Raw genomic sequence first — 19,703 nt, 5'->3', positions numbered from 1 at the left:
TACTTGTGATCAAAAATGATAGTCATTTGCCAAGAAACAAAAACAGGAAAAGGCAAAAAAGAAGCCCACCATATTTTTTTTCCGCCATGTTTTGGCGTACACCCGCTCAGGAATATGTAATACAAGACTGATACCTATTACTAATAAAGACTTTTAGATATATTTAAATGTAGTTATTTTTCTATAACTGTGTTCAGTTTCCAACTTAAAGACAAAATATCTCTGTCCTCCTGTTTTCCTATGAATTTTTATTCCAATTTTCATATAGGTACCCTTTAACAGTATTAAGTCAAATATCTAAAATTTGGCAAAAAAAGACAAGTTTTGATAAAAAAAAATCATTTAGTCACCTATTTAAACATTAAAAGTGGTCTGTATTGATAAGACAAATGCCTTAACTATTCTATGAATACCAAATTGTTTCAAAATCTCAAATTCTTTGGCCTCATCGAATTTTACTGTTAAACTTGAGTTTCTTGTCATTTCTAATTGACTTTTGAATACATTTAGATGTCTTTGTTACGATTCATTCAATTTAAAATACATTTATAAAGATCATAACATTTTGACTGGTTTGTTTACAACATTGCACATATAAGTGTATCATTTATCACATGACACCATATTTTCTCAGGTCAATTTTAGGACACTCCCATTATTACATAAAAGGGTGTACTGTTAGAGCTAAAATTAGTACAGTAGTGTACATACACTTACAGTTTTCAATGTGTAGTTTAGAAATAAGAATTGGTATGTCTATTGTCATATGGTAAAGTACATGTATGATTAATGAAGACACTTGTGTTGATATTGGTTTTACTTAACCCATGTGATAGTCTTTAAAATGTTATTTTGAGTTTGTCTGCTTTCACATGAGAGTAATAGACACTTTCGTGAAAAATGTGAGGTAGTTAATGAGTGTGTAATGTGTACATTGTACGTGTACTAGTGCAAAGAAGTAGATTTTGGGGTGGAATAGAAAAAGAAACAGATATGATGAAATGCAACCAATGTACCATCATATAACCCCAGTAAAAGTAATAAAAATAGTAAATACTTATAGAGATCACTAAAACTTCTTCAATAAGTGTAAACACACTTTCAAGTAAGCTCTGAAATAGGTCCTGACAACAGAAGTAAAAAATCCGTGGTGACAGAGCGATGACACACCTTCAAACTAAAAATATGACTTGAAGACACATTAATGACCAACATTTCTAACAAAGTATCAAAACATACAATTTTTTTATTCCTTGCAGAAGTGTACATTTGTATATTTATAATATATACATTGACCAGTCTGCAGTTAATGTGAAAGGTATACATTGTGTATACACTTTTCAAAACGTGTATGATGGTTTGGTTGACATGTATGGGATAATCTGAATATCTTAATTACAATAACATAACCCTTTATCAAATACTCTACTGGCAGGAAAATTATCTCATCCCTTTACACGTACCTGCAATGATGCAAAGCCATGTAGGATGATTTCACTTCTGGCCTGAAAAATCTGTTTATGTTTTCAGAAATTTTTATGATGAAAGGGGGTTTCTAAATCATGTAACATTTAAAAGTTGTAAACAAAAAAGAATTTATTTTCATCTTGTAAGTAACAAAATTAAAGTAATTGTCCTAAATATTTAATTGAAACAAGTTAACTGCATGAAATTCAAAATTTTGATGAACACAAACAACAACCTTAATTTTCGAAATCGAAGTATATTTCATTTTATTTCACTACAAGATTAATTTGTTGTTTATGAGTATTTTAAATTGACTAGGTTTTTAAAGGAAATTCACTTTTTAGTTTGAAAAAAGTATGTCCCAGGAGTGAACACTATTATGAGGTTGAATTTGTAGTAGAATAAAGTATTTTTAAAATACATATGTACATTAAAAATTGAATTTTGTAACAGCAATATTTCTCTGGGGACTGTGACAGTAATTAATCAAATAATAAACATTTCTCCTTGTTGTCCAAACTTCATCTGACCCTGCAACCCTCCTCTTTTTTATTTGGATATTGATATGTCGGGTTGGGGTCAGAACGATGTGCTATACAAAAAGTTGGAGATTTAGCAGTACCGCGGAGTGTCGCCCTTCAACCGCTTGTAACGACTTTCAAGTCGAAATTGTGCATGTCACACTTAAATAGTTCGATTCCAGAATCATTTTCCTGTATGCTGATACCAAAGGAGAAAATACGTTTTTGACGAAAATCGGCCCTGATGTTAAATTTTCAAAAAATATGTTTTTGAGTAAAATGGGGTTCAGACGTCATTATTAAAAATAGAAATTTGGAAGTTGTATGCCTGGGGAATCTTATATAGTGCCGTAAAATAAGGAACCAATATTTTGATGTTACCTAAAAAACAACGTTTTGAGGGACGTCATTTCAAAAAGGGTGGTCGTACATGAAGTATTACGCCACTGTAAATTCTACATTACTATCTCTTTTTAAAAAAAAATAATAATTAAGGACAGCGGTTTACTTAAAATCACAATAATTAACATTCGCTTTATTGAATTCAAATATACATTTACAATATGTTTTTGTATGGGATATTTCTCAAAATCGTATTTTTGAGATAACTGAAAAAAATCAAAATCATTAATACAGACAATTATTTCTAAATGTGCAGTTCGATCAAATAGAATATGAAGTTAAACATTTTGCAAGTTATTCTTCCGTGAATTCGCCCTCATTGTCATTGGCATCCACAGCATCTGGAATTTTTGAAGCATCGTCAATTCTAACCACTTTTTACTACCATCAAGTCTGAGACCAGAATGTCTGGCATAAGCAAGGTACCATATGACGCTTGTAATATGAGCGCAAGGTCCTACGACTCTTGCTCCCATTTTGCATTGACAATACCAGGCCAAAACTGTACCCTCGGCGTATTTTATCCAGCAAAGATACTGTTTGCTTGTAACATGCCTACTCTGGATTTTCGCTGACAACAAATCCTGTTGTTGTTTACATACTTTTATTTCATAAGTTCCATCTTCTTTTAAATGTTCTCGGATGTAACTTTTTGCCAACTTTACTTGATACACGCCTAATGTTAAAGCTCTTATTTCGTCTTCTGTATATACTGGAAAATCATTAAGTTCCTCTGTATTATCTATTGATTTCCAATGTGACGGCTTTTTAGCTAACTCAATAACTTGGTCTTTCAATGTATTTCCTTGAGATGAAAGGTGAAGCATTTTTGTTGCCAGCAAAATATCTTCATCGCTTCCTACACTGAGCGCTGGTCTAAAATTGAAAAAAAACACGATGTTCGTCACCTTATTCATGTAGATTGTATACATGTAATCGAGGTTCTTGTTCAAATATAGCAAGTGAGAAAAGCTGCGAAAATGTCTTTATCCTATCCATTTCCGATTTATGTAAAACTTCCCATTTTAGTAAGATATACTTTACAATTATATAAGGCAATCGTAAATCTATGGGTATGTAATTTATTCCTACAAAGACTGTCAATATACGCTTTCATAATTATTAGCACTGTTAAGAGATCATATAAAGATCAGCTTTGGTAGAGAAAATTGCTCTAAGACAGACAAAAAAAAAAGAAAAACAAACAAACAAAAAACATGACAACAAATGAAGCACAGCTAATTACCTGTACTTGTTGCAGATGGCACTAATTATTTTGACATATTCTCCAATATAAGGTAGCTGTGTATTGGGTAGTGTTTTGTCTAAATATCGCCAGGTTTTTATCCTTCCATTGACGGATTCAACTACCCATCTGATATACAACCAAAAAGAGCTATAATGATGGAAAGCCATAGAATTCACTGCTCTAAGAATTGCTTTTTAAGGATTCTTAGTTTACGAAAGGACGTGTATTGGCAGATGCATGTTTACAACCCAGTAGAAAAATCGCAAGTAGTTTGAGAAGAGATGTCTTCATACTTAAAATAATTATTGTACATGTACATGAAACCTTTTTTAAGTGATGTGATTTTGCCTTGTAGACATAATATAGTATACATTGTATACAGTAATATCATTCACTATTTTAAACAAAAACCGGTAGAGAAAATAAGGGTACGACGACTTTCGGTAGATTTATTCGGATTAATTTTTATTTTCACCTTATTAATCGATAAAATATTTTTTAGCATACATCGATCCGATCCAATGTTTATATTTCAAAATATACAAAAGCATAATGTTCGGATCATCATCATGATAAAAATATTTATATAAAAAAAAGGTTCGAGTTCAAAATACTTATTTTGAAATTGTTCCAAGCTACCCTGTCAAAATCAAATCAGTATAGTTGTCTCCTACAACAATTAATGCGCCAACAAAACTTCAAACAAAGCATATAGAAATTACTTCTTGATTTTTAATACAATGTACAGATAACACTAATGGACTGGGTTAAATATTTTTTTGAATAATTACATTAGTTACTAATCTTGAATTGTTAGCATCTTCTACCGAGTGCTGTTTTTGTCCCTTCTGTAGAAATGATGGCATTTCCATTTTGATCCCAATTTGTTCAAGTATCTCCTCAGATTCTCTAAACCCGCGGTCGACCACAAACACGTCGCCTTTATGCAACCAGGATTTCATTTCTTGCACATTTGTTGAAATAATATGTTTAAGAATATTTGCATCTAAGTTTTTTTTTTCCGTCAGCTAGATACGGCCCTAAAACGGCTATTATATAACCCGTTGTAGTCACGATCATTAAAGGCTTCACTAAAGGGCGATGCTTGTGTATGCTGTATGATCTTCTTTGAAATTCAAAATCTGCGCTTTTCTGCACATATACATACGTCCTGTCAAGAACAAGTATTGCTTTGTCATCAAGCGAAGTTCCTGGTGCAAGTAACGCCTTTGCTAATGGCCGTGTGTGGTTGTTAATAACAGTTTCCCGTGTCATATGATTGAAACCGAGATATTTCGGTACAAAGCTGGTGCTCAAAGAACGTCGAGCAGATGAAATAGCCCTCCGTATCTGCAAAAGATGAACAAAATCATGACTTAGAAAGTAAAATATCATTACATAGACTAAAGATATGAACTTGTACATAAACTTGATCAGTTATAGTAAGATTCGCAAATATGTGTCACTAAGCTACAACTTGCTTAAGCATACAGAAGTACCACCCGTTCTAATACGTACAAGTTGGTTGATAAAGACATATTGCATGAGAGAAAATTGAAATCTGTAAGCGCAACACATACCCAATTACAACAGTGGGATGTGAAACAGTTCTTTGGAAAATTTGACGAAATCCTTTGTTACAGACGGACGAATGATGAACTGACAAAAGGACAGAGACCGAAAACATCAATTTTCAAACTGAGCTGGGTATGATCAGAAGCGGCTTAAATACACCTCATACATGTATGTGTTGCCTGAAAGAATTAAAAAATTATAATAGAATATTTTAAGTAATCGGAACATGCATAAAAATGAAATAAAATAATTTGCATTTACCTGTTCTTTTGTAATATTGAACATTGCACCCAATAAATTGTTGTCCATCCCAGATTTCAGTTTGGTTAACAATACTGCAACACAAGTTTGTATACTTCTAGACCTAGAATTGTTGATATCTGCAACGTAGGTCATCAGATCATCAAATTCTTCTTTGGCTAAACCAGTCAATGTCTTATACTCTTCATTGGACAATCCATAGGGTGAATCAAAGTCTAAACGCTTTTCACCTTTAGCATTTGCCTCTTCTCTCAGTTGTTGTATCAGTTCCATAATTGTGGTTTTGTTGACACAAGACTGATCAAATAAAGACTGGACATTCTTTACATCTTCAATGATGCCATTCGTGACATGGCAAGGGCAACACCGAGAACCTTTAGGAATTAAAATATTGTATATCATGAACACTTTAAACCTGACATCAGCAGAAACAACTATCAGTTTTGGACCTGGTTTCCTGCATATAATACAGTAAGCATGAGATTTTGCTGTGCTTTGTATTGGTAAACTGACTGATGGTGGACTTGAAACAGCATTTGACATCATCTTATCCAACCTTGCTTTCTGATGTGACAGATTTGGTGTTACTTGAACTATTTTTTTTAGCTGTGTGGTCTTTGATCTTATAGCACTTATGCCTACATCTATTACAAATTACTCTATCGTCTGAATATAGCTGAAATATTGCTGCTCGGACGTTAAACCCCAACAATCAATCAATCAATCATTACAAATTACTCCCTCTGGTTTGTCTAGTAGAAAATATTTTCTCAGTAATTTTGACAAATCTTTGTTTACTGGTCTTCTCTCACATGGTTTTGTACGTTTATTGCATAATATGAAAGGATAGTGACGAGGACCAGAACCAGGCATCCTATGAAAATAAGAATACCTTTACAACCGTAAACTAAGACATATAAGAAACGATACTCTTATTCGAGTAAAAAACCGAATAATTATGGTAGTAACAAAAAAGAAAGAAAGAACGAAAGAAAGAAAAAAATAATAACAAATAACACAACGAGATTTGAACTTTAAATAATATGTTCATGTTAACGCCGACAAAACCACTCGACCACGATGACCTTATCTGCATATATTTACATGTGGCAAAAAGGTAACAATGCTTTTGACAGCCAGTTATGTGTTAAAAAATCATATTCAGAACTGTAAATAAATCGCAGTGTTTCAGCTGCTACATGTGTAGCATTTGTTGGAAACGCAGAAAAAGGTGTGTATGGTTAATATATTAAATCAATACAAGGGCAATTTAAGTCTGGTTTATAATCAAACAGTAACACGTATATTTGTACAGGCATATGTAAAATATTAAACAATTAAAATAAGACTAACTGAAAAAAAAATAATAAGAACTAGATTTTAACATTCAACTGCATAAAAAACTAGACACGCAACCACTAGACCACGGTAGCTCTGTAATCGATTTGTGTAAAAGATAGTCTTATATCAACGCGGTCGGGAATGACAAAAGATTACAGGGTGTTCGTCTGCTAAATATATCCTGTTTTTCCATTTACGTCTGGCTTATAATCATACAGTAACACGTATTTACATGCATACAAAAGATTAAATAATAATAATAATAATATATATATATACACAACGTCTCAGAATATGACGACTCTATTCTCTACACTGCTCCATCGGATCGAATTGCTACAGGGAAGACAGCGTATACTTATAGAAGGGTCTGAAAAATTCCCAACGATGTTAGAACTGTCAAATTTGCGAAGCAAATTTTTGTCGTTCCCTCCGCGGGACTCGAACTCATGCCGCTGTGACATCTATGGCAACACCGCCTGCACTAAGTCCAGCGCCCTAGACCACTCGGCCAGCTAGGCTATATGAAAAAATATAGCTTTCGCTGGCCGGGTGATTCCTCCTCGTAGGATTAATCTAGGGCTGTAACTTAGTACACGATGTATGGTAGTACGGGACAGTTCATCTAGGTGTTATTATGTAGGATAGAGGATCAAATTAATGATGCATGTCACAACAAATCAATATTATACAACGTCTCAGAATGTGACGACTCTATTCTCTACGCTGCTCCATCGGATCAAATTGATACGGGGAAGATAACGTAAACTTACAGAAGGGTCTGAAAAATTCCCAACGATGTTAGAACTGTCAAATTTGCGAAGCAAATTTTTGTCGTTCCCTCCGCGGGACTCGAACTCATGTGTTCGCGAGCAGGCGGTGTTGCCATAGATGTCACAGCGGTATGAGTTCGAGTCCCGCGGAGGGAACGACAAAAATTTGCTTCGCAAATTTGACAGTTCTAACATCGTTGGGAATTTTTCAGGATCATTTCAGTTATACGAACGCTCATATATAGTATACTACCCTTGATTATGAAAACGTTTTTCTCGGTGATTTCCGTGTTGTCGTTCATTCTTTCCATTTTCAACCTCAAATTTATTTCCGACTTTGATATTTTTATTTACACAACATGTAAAAGTAAACAGTAGAAATTGAAAATTATTTTAATAATTGTTTTATTGTGGGTCTAGCATATCGTGGTCTACAGACAAAATTCGCTGACAACAATATGGATTCCGGACCATGTAAAATGCACTTCATCACACTAAAACATGATTCGGATGATTAAAAATAACTGATTAAGAAAGTTCTGACAAATATGTACCTGTATCACCACTTTATCTTCAATCATCAAGTCTGTGAATTAAGTTGAACATCTTTTTCCGGATTTCAGCAGCAGACGATGTAGATGTTTATTTTTAGAATTACGATAAGTCCGCAGCTTTCGACCACGGTTTAACAGCTTTATTTTCGAAGACACATTTAAAAATAAATTCACAAAATTAAATTATGGTCCTTGCATGCGACCACATTGAATTTTAAAACCTTTAATAAAATCTAAAATGCGCACTTTTCCGTTACCGACGTTGATTCGGGAAATATAATAACCGTCTTTAACGGTCAGACAATATGACTTCTTGGCATATTTGAGGACTATGATATATTATGTTCATAATTATTGAGTTATCTTTTCTATTGGTAAGGGCGTAAAATTCAGGATTTTGCAGGGCCGTTTTTCTTAAAAAGCGTTTTTACTCCTTTGCTACAAAAATTACATTTATTATTGAAGTTTTGATAATTTTCCACGAGAGACCCTGTTTTGTTGACATTTTAAACCGTAATAGAGAGTAGGCGGAGCTTGTTACTTTTGGAAAGGAAGGGTAGCGGGCACGTAAATTTTCAGCGGAATTTTGAAATATTCTGTTAGATTCCAGTTTTAGAAATCGTTTCTGCTCCGTTCCGTTCCAAAGGTAACAAGATCCGCCTACTCTCCATTACGGTTCCAAAAGTTCACAAAACTTTCGCAACATGATTTAGTATACAAAGAAAACATATACTCATTAAGAAATGTATATATTGTTGAAGAATATTTTTGTAAATAGTGGAGTTTTTACAAAAAAAAAATCAGAGTATATATTAAAAAAATAATAATAATAATAAATCATAGAAAAAAAACAAACAAAAACAAAAGAGGAGAAGTCCTGTTTTCTAATTTGAAATGCATCAATAAATCATTCACTTCACTTACATACATTGTGAGTCCTAGACCTTAAATATACTTTGGAATTTGCTCCAATTAATATTGAACTTAGTAATTTTGTAACATAAATAAATTTCTTGAAAAATATAATGTTTTGGGGTCATTTTTCGAAAGTTTTGAAACATCACCAAAAATAAAACCCAGTTTTGTAATTTGAATACTTAAACCATGTGAAAGAAACCAATATTCAACATTATGTAAAAAATATTGAAGTATGTTACAATTCCATAGCAAATGTTCTATTGTTTCATTTTCTTTGTGACAAAATGTACAATAAGGATCATCAGCAATTTTCATTTTAAAAAGAAGCTTATTTGTAGTAAGTATATAATGGTTTATTCTATACTGAAGCCACTGGAGTTTAGTATTCTTAGTGACTACAAATGGAAGCTTAAAAATACAATTCCATTCTAAATTATGTTCACTTAGTAGTTCACTCCATTTTTTTTATTCATTTGGACAGATATCATTTTTCACTAATTTATTGTACATATCTTTTGATCCTTTCTTACTTTTAATAAGGTTTTGAATTACAGGAGGGATAAATAGTCTACATAGAATAGTGGTACCTTTTATAAAATATTTCGCTACTGATTTTACAGATGCTCTCAAAGTATTGTATTTCATAACATCAATTTAATATTTATTCCATACTTTTGTTGGAACTGTTCTACAGTAAAAAATGAACCATCAGAATTATACAAATCATTAATATAAATAATACCATGTTCAAACCAATCTTTGAAACATGGTGGCTCATTATCTAGTTTAATTATATTGTTTAACCATATAGGATTTGAAAGAAAATATTTCCAATTCGTGTCTCTTTCTTTGTCAATTAACATTTCCCAAGATCTTAAAACATCTTTCCAAAAATAATTTTTTATCTTAATATATAACTTCTTAATGTAGGCAACATCACAACTAAACGATTTGTTTTTGTCAACATAAGACATAAAATATTTTGCCATTTACAATTTTTTGACAAACTCTTCTGATCAAAGTTGATTTCAATGCATTTATAAATACATTTAAATTAATCATTTTCAGTACACTTTCTGAGTATTCTTTACATAAAATATTTTTTTTAACCTTATTGACTGGTGAGTTCCAAATAAACATGAGGTCATTTATTTTCTTGATAGTTTCTTCATCAGGATTTGGTAAAGAAATTATCAAGTGGTTTAGTTTTGGCAGAACTAGAGACTTCATGACTGTAATTCTACCAATAACAGTAAGGTTTCTTTTTGACCACTGTTTTAACAATGATTTGATCTGCATAATTCTGTCAAAATAATTTATTTTAACTACTTTTCAGATCAACGTCAAAATTCACACCAAGTAGTTTAAAAGATGTTTCATCCAAGAAAGATTTTTTGTCTGAACACAATATATCACTACTATATTTTTTACTCCCAATCCAAATTACTTGGGTTTTATAAAAATTCAAGCCACATATCTTATTTTTGATCCAAATGCAAATCAGTTATAGTCTGTTTGTTCAACACATAAAAAACATTTCATTCATCTGAATTACTTTAATGGTTTCCGGATTCAGGACATGGATCTTTTCCTTTGTTATCTGTTTAAAGGATCTGCAACTCTTCTGAAACTTTTGAATGCATTTGTATCATAGAATCAGCATTACATGATGCAACTGTGTGCCTCTTATTTTGTTTTTCTGTACAAATGTCGAAATCGTTCAAGGGGTTCCCTATATGTGTATGGTTTCCGAGAAGGGGGCTGGGCCTATTTTGTTGTGTAAACTACAACTAATAAGTATTTTTCACAAACAATATGTTTTTGTACATGTACCAGTAGCTAAAGACACACTTGAACATCTATTTCCATGTATTCAGCAGAAAATGACCACAGCCATGAGTGGACACCAATGATAGTAAGAATGATGTTTGTTGGGGTTTAACGTCCGAGCAGCAATATTTCAGCTATATTCAGACGATGAACATGAAATTGATGATAACATGAACATGAAATGATGAAGACATGAAAAAGGGATGGGACACAAGGACAATGGGGTCGACAAATTTTGATTGCCACTGGAAATAGGGAGAGGTGGGTAGGGTCGAGCAATTTAGCCTCCTGTGGCGGAGCCCTATGGTTCCTACTCCGGGGGAATACCACAGTAGGGTTCTTTAACGTGCGAGGAACGTGGCATCTTTCCCAACACGGTGCACCACTATGGTTTGCGGTCAGGTTTTCCGTATTATAGCTTGACAACCCCAGCATGTAACACGCCAGGGGTACCCCATTCCACCACCTGGGTCACACATCCCAGTTGCTCTGTGGGCAGAGCGCCCTAGCCCCTGGCTAATGTTCTGAGCACTATTTAGTCGCCTTTTACGACAAGCTTAGCGCTGCTGCAGGCCTATTCTTTTAACACCCGGACCTGCACGGGGCTAGTAAGAATGAAAGGCATGTATTACGTATAAGGGCCAAAAGAAAAGCTGACGGGGATTTTGCTCCGAGACCATCAAAACTTATCAGAACATATTTTCAAAATGTGACAGAAGAAAATAAAGTCTGCAACAAGAGCTGTATACAAAAATAAAAGGAATACTCATCCACCACTGCCCAGGAATAGGTTGGAAACTCATGGATTTAAACAATTAACATACTGATATTTCATAGAAGAAAAAAAATCCAATTAAAATTAAAATTACATAATACAACATAAATATATTTTATAAATTCTATTTACCACCATTAACAAGTCCTATATAGATTTAAAATGGTGCTAAAAAGGGTAAAAAATCTGGCACTAAAAGTTCCTAACAAAGCAGTAAAAATGTTCATCACCGATGACAGCATGTTCTGATAATAATTGCATCAATATTATAGAAATCTGTCTACATTAACTTCATTTGTACATGTACCACATGTTACAGTAAATTAACTAACCTTTAATAGTTCAGGGTATCTTTCAATATCTTTTCTTAATGAAGATTTTATTTCCCCTTTAGCATGCATAAGAATGCGAAAACATGCCACAGGGGATTATTTTTTTTCTGTCAGATTTCTCTCCATTGCTTCCTCCATTGGCTGTCAAGGTGCATTCTTTCATAGGATCTTGGTATATTAGTATATGATAATGAATGATAACATTATATTGAGAATATCATTTTCTACATTACTTAAACATTGTATAAAACAAATATAATGCTGCTTCTCAAACAGGTTGGTGAAAAGAGCGGACCAGTGCAAACAATTCACAAAACACATATGATGTTAGTAACAATGATCATTATAATCTTCGTCCCTAGTCCTACCCTAGATGATGCACACACAAATGAGCAATGTTAGTGATGAAACACATATTTATGGGATTTTAATGGCATGGTTTTTATTTCATATTTCATACTTTTTTATTAAGGTTTTCTTCTGCATTTGACATTATATGTAAGAGAAAGCAGCTTGAATATAGCACAGTGGATATCTCAAACAAGGTACTATTTTTCTTTGTTCAAAAGAAAATTTCATTGTTTAAAAGCCAGTTTGTTTAAAAAAAATACTTATTGATATTCTATATCTTCATATTTTTTTTTAATAAAAATTAGTTGTTGCTCAGGAATCCACTGCACTGTATGGAGACATATACAATTTTATTAAATTTTTATCAATCACTCTTATTAAAGTGATTATTTGTTTATGTTTTATTACTATCTTATTGGTGATTCAGTATTTATTTTAATATTCAATGAAGGTATCTTATTCTTCCATTTACTTTTAGTCTATTTTTAACATTTATACTGAACATCCAAATGCCATGTCAATTTTCTTTTGCTCCCAGGTTTTACTATTTTCAAATTATTTTGAGTATCAGCAACCCCCCATACATTTGTTGTTCCATAGTTGGTTCCAGATATGTCTGATTTCGCTTTTTTTAACTGACAATAATTTAGTATTATTATGGCCATATTGTAGGACTGTTGGCTCACGTCCATCACCACAACACCCTCTCTGTAAGGAGAACCAGGATTCTACTATGTCCTGATTCAACCTTTTGGGAATGATTTATGGTTCACTTGGATTCTTGTCCTTAAATTCAACAGTATTGACATATTTTACTAAGTCTACAAAAGAAGCTATAGTAAGATGTAAGCCCTGGAGAGTTTGCCATGAAATAATATTTTTTTGAATATCAGAAGGCATTTGAACTAAATGTCATTTTCGCAATCATAAAAGAATGATTAATATTTAACAACTGTTTAATCCTTTCATCTTTGTCATTTGTAAAAGGTGTAACGCTATTTAAAATATCAAAAAGCATAGAACAATTTATTATATATTCCTGAGTAGATGTTGTGGCATTATTTTCATTTTCTTCCATTTCTTTTGAAACTACATTACTTAATGTGTTAACAGCTAAACTTACCCTCATTTTTGCAAAATTATTCAAATAAACTGCATCTGTGTTTAACTTAGTAATAGGTAAGGCACGTTTGCTCTCTCTTTTATAGACTGAAACAATGTGTTCCTATATTACTTCCTCCCCATGTAAATGTAGTAAACATTTGTGAAAATCTTTATGTCCACTAGAGAAAAGATTGTTCCTTAGTTTTTTAATCAAATGGGGAGGGTCTGATGTAAAAAATTATATGGATTAACTCCAATGTGTGATTTACCAGGATATTCAGGATGAACTTTGACACTTGAATTTATAAAATTTCTATTTTCTGGTGCTCCATCACATATTGAACCTAGTATATTAAAACCAAACCTATGAAGTAAATCAACACCTTGCCAGAAAGCTGTACTAACCTCTAAACCATTCAGGTTTCTAACACAAATGAATGCACATGGATATGAACAGTTTGAAAAAAGGTTTTTAAAGAAAAATTGCAAAATGTTGCTAGCAAGTGAATCTTCATCACTCTCATGACATGGAGACTGAAAATCACTAAAACCTAAAAGTTGATTAGTTTCTGCAGACCAATTAAACTTCCTTTGATTTTCATTTCATCAAAAGTTAATACACCCAGTTTACTTTGAATAGAACGGCCAGATTTTTCAAACGTTTGATTTATTTCTGCAATGATTTCAAAATTCCAACCAGAAGATTGTTTATTAAGGTTACGATTATAATGTAATAATCTGCCTGATGGCAGTTTTAAAAATCCAGAATTGCACAATTGATCATGACTTTTCTAAGATTTATAATTTGCCTAACAAAACTTAAGCACCATTGGGTGCCATCTCATCTGTTTATAAGGAGTTACTAAGGTCTTGGCTTGGTCTTGTAATAAGTATTTTAAATAAATATCACTCTCTTTATCAGTGTGTTCTTCTTCTAAATGTTATCAGGTTATATTTTTTCTGAAATTTTAAATTGCAATTTTCCCACCGACAGAGATATTCTTTATTTACAGGGGCTGCATTTGTTTGGTCATCTTGATTGACATGAACTTGTTCAATATGAACTGTCAACTCTGAGAGTGTAGTGAAAGTACTAGATTCACAATCAGTCCATTTACAGGTGGGATTTTCTACTCTTTCGTTTATTTGATTAATGCCATCCTTTAAGTTACAAAACATTTCTCTAAGATCTTTATCATCATCACTCAAAACTTTTTCTGCTTCAATTAGTTTTCCTTTTACCTTTTTATACTCCTTTTCAAGTTTTTTGTACTTTTTAGAAAGAGCAATGTATTCTGACTGTATTTCTTCCTTAGATTTTAATTTATAGGGTTTGAATTTTAAGTTCTTTGTTTCTGTTTTGTTCTAGGCTTTAAACCTTTTTGTATGCATCGTATTTCTAAATTTATTACAAAAAATGACAAACATTATTGCCTAAGTTAGGTATAGCAGACGTTAAAGATGCACTCATTACTTTTTCACCTTTTATAAATCCAATTATTTTAGATTCTATTACTACACAGTTTTGATTAATATTTTATAATAAAACGTCTTTAAACTTATTCATATCTAAACCTTGGCAATGTTTTAACTCATCTACAGCATATATTAATGTATTTAAGTCAGTTATACTTTTAATAGTTGTTGTGAGTTCTTTCCAAGAAATATCAGTTTTATTTCCTAAAATATGAACTGACCATGTAAGATCATTATAAACGGTAACTTCTTTTTCTATATGCGTGGGATCACTGGTACTTTTCCAGAAATAAGCTAATTCATTTTCTAACTAAAATTCCAACTAAGAAATTCTTCTTGTATACTAGTAAAAAAATATTTAATTAGCACTTAAGGATTTTTTACATTTAAATTTTGAACATTAATGTTACTCAGTTCAAGGTTGTCACAAAGTATTGCAGCACTATCAAACAATGAAAAAACAGCGTTGTAGCCGTTTATGGCATTAACAATGCTTTTACAGTGTTGATAGCAAAACGATTTAGTAATTTCATGAAAAATTTCATTATGCTGATGAAATACACTGCCTTTCAGATATTTATCTAAATCTTCAAATTTTAAATTGTCATTCACCTTTTTCAATATTTGCAAAAACATACTGATTTGAATAACACTGTAATTAGAAATATCAAATCCTACAGTTTTCATCACACTGTATAAGATAAGTTCAATTGGCAACAGTTTTGATGACTCGGATAAATTCAAAAAGGTATGGGTGTTTAAATTTACATTGGTATTTTCAATTTTGCTTAAACTTTCAATTTCTTCAATTAACTTTGAAAATGATTTGCCAGAACGATTAGGGGCATTAAAAAAAGTCCCTTTTACTGTGAATTTCCTTGATTAATATATTATCATTTTCTGCCTGGCATAATGGAACATACTCTTTTTCAGCCCATGAATTTATGGAGGTATACTGGATTTCATCAGATGAGAGGAAGTTTACATTTGGGAGTAATTTGATCAGAACACTGATGGTCGGGTACTTTGGGAGGCAGCAGAATAAATGTCTTCCTGCCAGAGATGGATATTTAAGGACACACTCCTTTATATAGCTCGACTTTCCTTTTGCCATTTTCCTGTGAATCAAACAAGAAAATATGTTGAAAATACTAAAAAATATAAACGACCTAAAGTGAAACAAAATAAAAAATATGCACACACAGAAATGATTTTCAATGAAATATTCTTGATACATGTACATCATTTCTTGTTCCCAAATCCAATCACAAAAGTTTTCAAAGTGTTTTTAATGTAAATCAATAATAAATTGAATCTTAAATTTTCATATTCCCCTATTACAACTTCAAATCAAAAGATATAAGTTGTAAATCTCCTGATTTCAAATTCGATAAAATTCTATAATGATAAACATCATTTTTGTTTTTATAGTATTTGATATCATAGCATGTTTCTTTAATTCTGTCTTCATTATCTGAATCATCAGGAGAAGTTTAACTGGTTTTTGCAATACCTATAATTTCCCCATTATGGTTCACAACTTTATTTTTCCATTTGTGTCTTATTTTTTATCCTACAATTAATGATGGGGTTTCTTTTATTTCATCAATATTAATGCATGGCCTGTTTACCTCCTTGGTTTTGTTATTTAATGTCTTATTTTGGCTTATTTTTTGTTTTTTGGAAACCACTTCATAGGAAAATTGTGAGGTGCTTGGCTGTGGTATTTTATCTACTTCTTCATCATTTATTCTTTTCATAGAATTTTTTTGTTTAGTTTTTGCTTTAACAAGACTTCTTGTTGTGCAACTCATTTTTTTTTTTGGCTGAAAATTATTTCTTTATAGTAAATTTCTGTTTTTTGCCTAGAATGCATGTATTTTTCTGCTGTTAACTGAAGCAGATACATTTGATCTTCTTTTGGAAATTTAATGTTAGATTTGTCACATTTTACCAACATTTCAAAATAAAGATCCCTAAGTTTTTTACATTTTGATAATTTTTCTAATGTGTTTAATATTAAATTCTTTCCTTGGTTTACAAATTATTTTTGTCTAACACTTTAATTGTGGAAATATCTAGAAATTTAAAAAATGGTATTAATTGTGGTTTAATTTTAATTCATGTTTATTACATCCTGATTCTAGTGATCCATTTACAGTGTCGTCTCCAAAACTTTGTATTATGGAAAAGATATTTTCCTTGTTTATATTTTCTGAATTTTTCAATTCATTCTCTTTATTACAGATCTGATAGCCACTATAACCCATCCATAGAAATGATTTTTTTTTTCTTTTCTTCCTCAGTATCTACTGTTTGACTTTGTAAATTTTCCACATCAGCCTCATTTTCAGAGTTTACAATTTTGTTAGACCAGTTTAAAATGCTCAAAGTGTAAAAGTAATGATAAAAGTAAAGTGTAACATTGAGATTCCAAAATTGGAAGTCCATCATAATCTATGTTTGGTTGTAATATAATAGATGGAATCTCTGGCCCATACAAAGACACTGTATTTATATTTTTGGAATTTTCTGATCTTGTATAACAATGTTCATTGTTTATAGTTTCATTTTCATAAAAAAATATACATAAAATCTTCATTGTCATCATCACTACTACAAGATAGAGCATTTGATTGATTTAAACTTTCATTTGTTGTTGTTATTTTGTTAACAAGATGTTGTGAGAAAGAAGGAAGTGATTGAGCAAATTTATTATGCATTTCATAACTAAGTTGAAGCTGTAAAAAGCTGCTTTGTAAAAAAGTTAGTATTATTTGAGTTTCAGGTTGTGGCATCCTTTTGGCTTCTTGTATTATCTCTTCAAACTTTCCCTTTAAGTAGGACAAGAAATCAGTTATGTTAGAATTGAATGGTTCTAATTCCACATTATCTGTTATATTTTGAATTCAAGGAAAAGTTTTATTTTCTTCCTTTCTTAAGAAATTTATAAGATTATCAAGATTTACATGATCAAAAGACCTATTTAACATTACTACTTTTTTATCCTTATTATTATTATCATGATCCTCTGTTGTTGGGTCATCCATATTTTTTTCCAGTTCACTTGTTGATCTACAATGCAAAAAAAAAAAACATATAGTTGAAAACCAAACCTTTGTAATGTATCTATTTACCTTGTACATTGTTATATCATAATGACCTATAAAAGGCTTGTAAAGAGGATCATTTAGTTGTTATTTCATAATTTTTCTCATCTGGCAATGGCACTATATGAATAACTATGAATATTGGATTAGGAATATATGTGTACAGTGAAACTTGTACAAGTCAACCCTGAATAATCCTGAGTATATGTGTAGAGATTTATATGATATTGTAACATGTCAGGCTAGGGTTTGAGGGATAATAACCAAGAAAGAATTTTATGCAAAAAAGGGCCTACAAATCTTTTGCATGGTTTTTCATCAATAACTTTTTTTTAAGATTATGGAATCGCATGAAAATGTAATACTAGGTTCCATACCACTAAATGGAGATTTTTATTAATTTATTACCTTATAGGATTTAATGAGCAAATTTAAATTTAGAATTGTATCAAGTTATAATGTTTGTCTTTATCTGTCCATATACCTCTGTTGTTATATCAAGCTGCACCTTGTGAAGCAGCTCATTGAAAACTATAAAACTGATTTGAGTATAAGAGTTTGTTCAACAGGCGAGATGAGAAATTAATATTTTTCCTCAAGAACGAAAATGTTTGCAGTTGTCAAAAGCTGCCATTATATTTATTACAATGAAATAGAAGTTTATATTGCTGCATGTCAACTAGATATACCGTTTGATTTACATGTATCTTTTTAACCATAAATGTGTGTACCATGTTTTATTATTATTCTGGTACTTTGTAAACAATCATTATTCTAGCACATACATTTTAACTTCTATATTGTATATGATTGAAATGTTCATTTATGGGTCATGGATCCATTGGTTGGCGTGAGCAAAGGCTTGGAACATTTGTCATTTTCATGTGTTAAATTGACATAAAATGGTAATGTCCTAGTACCTTTGTGTTTGGTTGTGATGACAATAAAAGATTTATTGAATATCAATATATATATATACATATATATATATATATATATATATATATATATATATATATATATATATTAAGGGATTAATTTTAATTCTTTAATATATATATATATATATATATATATATATATATATATATATATATATAAGAATTAAAGGTATTGAGGTAGCTCATTCTGAATAAAATGGATAAGAACACCCCCAGTGAACCATTTTTTGTCGTATTAAGTAGTACGATAAACAGGAAGAATTTAAAGGGGAAACGGGCGGCACAAGTCATCATATATAGTCAGTACCGGAAATGTCTAAACATTTCCGCCACATGTGCACACAGCCACCGATCGCTCTTAATCATATCCAAATGATATGAAAAGAATTTTCGTAATTTTGATTTACGGATATGCAGAGGAAGCATTTTGTCGTACCGCTTGAGTAAATCATTTGCGGACATTAAGATTTTTTAAAACCATACTATATGATTTGACCCCTGTTACTGAGACATAGCTTTTGTATGAATGTTAATTTAAAGTGTGTGTTGATTTACATGTTTAAAATATCATACATTTAAGTGCATATATCGATATGTTGCACATCATTTTAATTAAAATTAGTTCTATAAGTTGGGCCTTCAAACAATGACTTTATGGAAGAATCAAATTAGATTGTATGTACACGTTTCAAGGATTAACCTCGCATCAGCAGCATTACAATT

General features: G+C 31.5%; 1 protein-coding gene, 1 long non-coding RNA gene and 1 pseudogene across 4 annotated transcripts; 1 reads left to right on the top strand and 2 right to left on the bottom strand.

The window, feature by feature from the left end:
* Positions 1 to 702: 702 nt before the first annotated feature.
* LOC148628439 (uncharacterized) lies at positions 703 to 18,115 on the top strand. Of its 2 annotated transcripts, none has more exons than XR_015923508.1 (4): positions 703 to 750; positions 12,471 to 12,543; positions 14,467 to 14,573; positions 15,863 to 18,115. It is a non-coding gene; the product is annotated as an uncharacterized LOC148628439 (long non-coding RNA). The 2 variants fall into 2 exon arrangements; XR_015923507.1 differs by lacking the exon at positions 703 to 750 and adding an exon at positions 8,434 to 8,517.
* LOC148628441 (uncharacterized) lies at positions 2,523 to 7,067 on the bottom strand (annotated as a pseudogene). The gene is made up of 5 exons (XR_015919290.1): positions 6,214 to 7,067; positions 5,476 to 6,129; positions 4,430 to 4,989; positions 3,637 to 3,769; positions 2,523 to 3,266 (listed from the first exon to the last, which is right to left on the bottom strand). The product of XR_015919290.1 is annotated as an uncharacterized LOC148628441 (transcript).
* LOC148628440 (uncharacterized) lies at positions 13,024 to 14,298 on the bottom strand. The gene is given in 3 exon segments (XM_088564616.1): positions 13,024 to 13,254; positions 13,723 to 13,797; positions 14,085 to 14,298. Coding segments are annotated over 3 exon segments (432 nt in total). The 3' UTR covers positions 13,024 to 13,111.
* Positions 18,116 to 19,703: the final 1,588 nt, after the last annotated feature.

This window comes from Perna viridis, chromosome 1 (genome assembly GCF_037379345.1).
Source record: "Perna viridis isolate PV_CMFRI_1.1 ecotype Kerala chromosome 1, ASM3737934v1, whole genome shotgun sequence".
Taxonomy (NCBI): domain Eukaryota; kingdom Metazoa; phylum Mollusca; class Bivalvia; order Mytilida; family Mytilidae; genus Perna; species Perna viridis.
The sequence above is the reverse complement of the archived record's forward strand: the minus strand, read 5'-3'. Positions and strand labels throughout refer to the sequence as shown.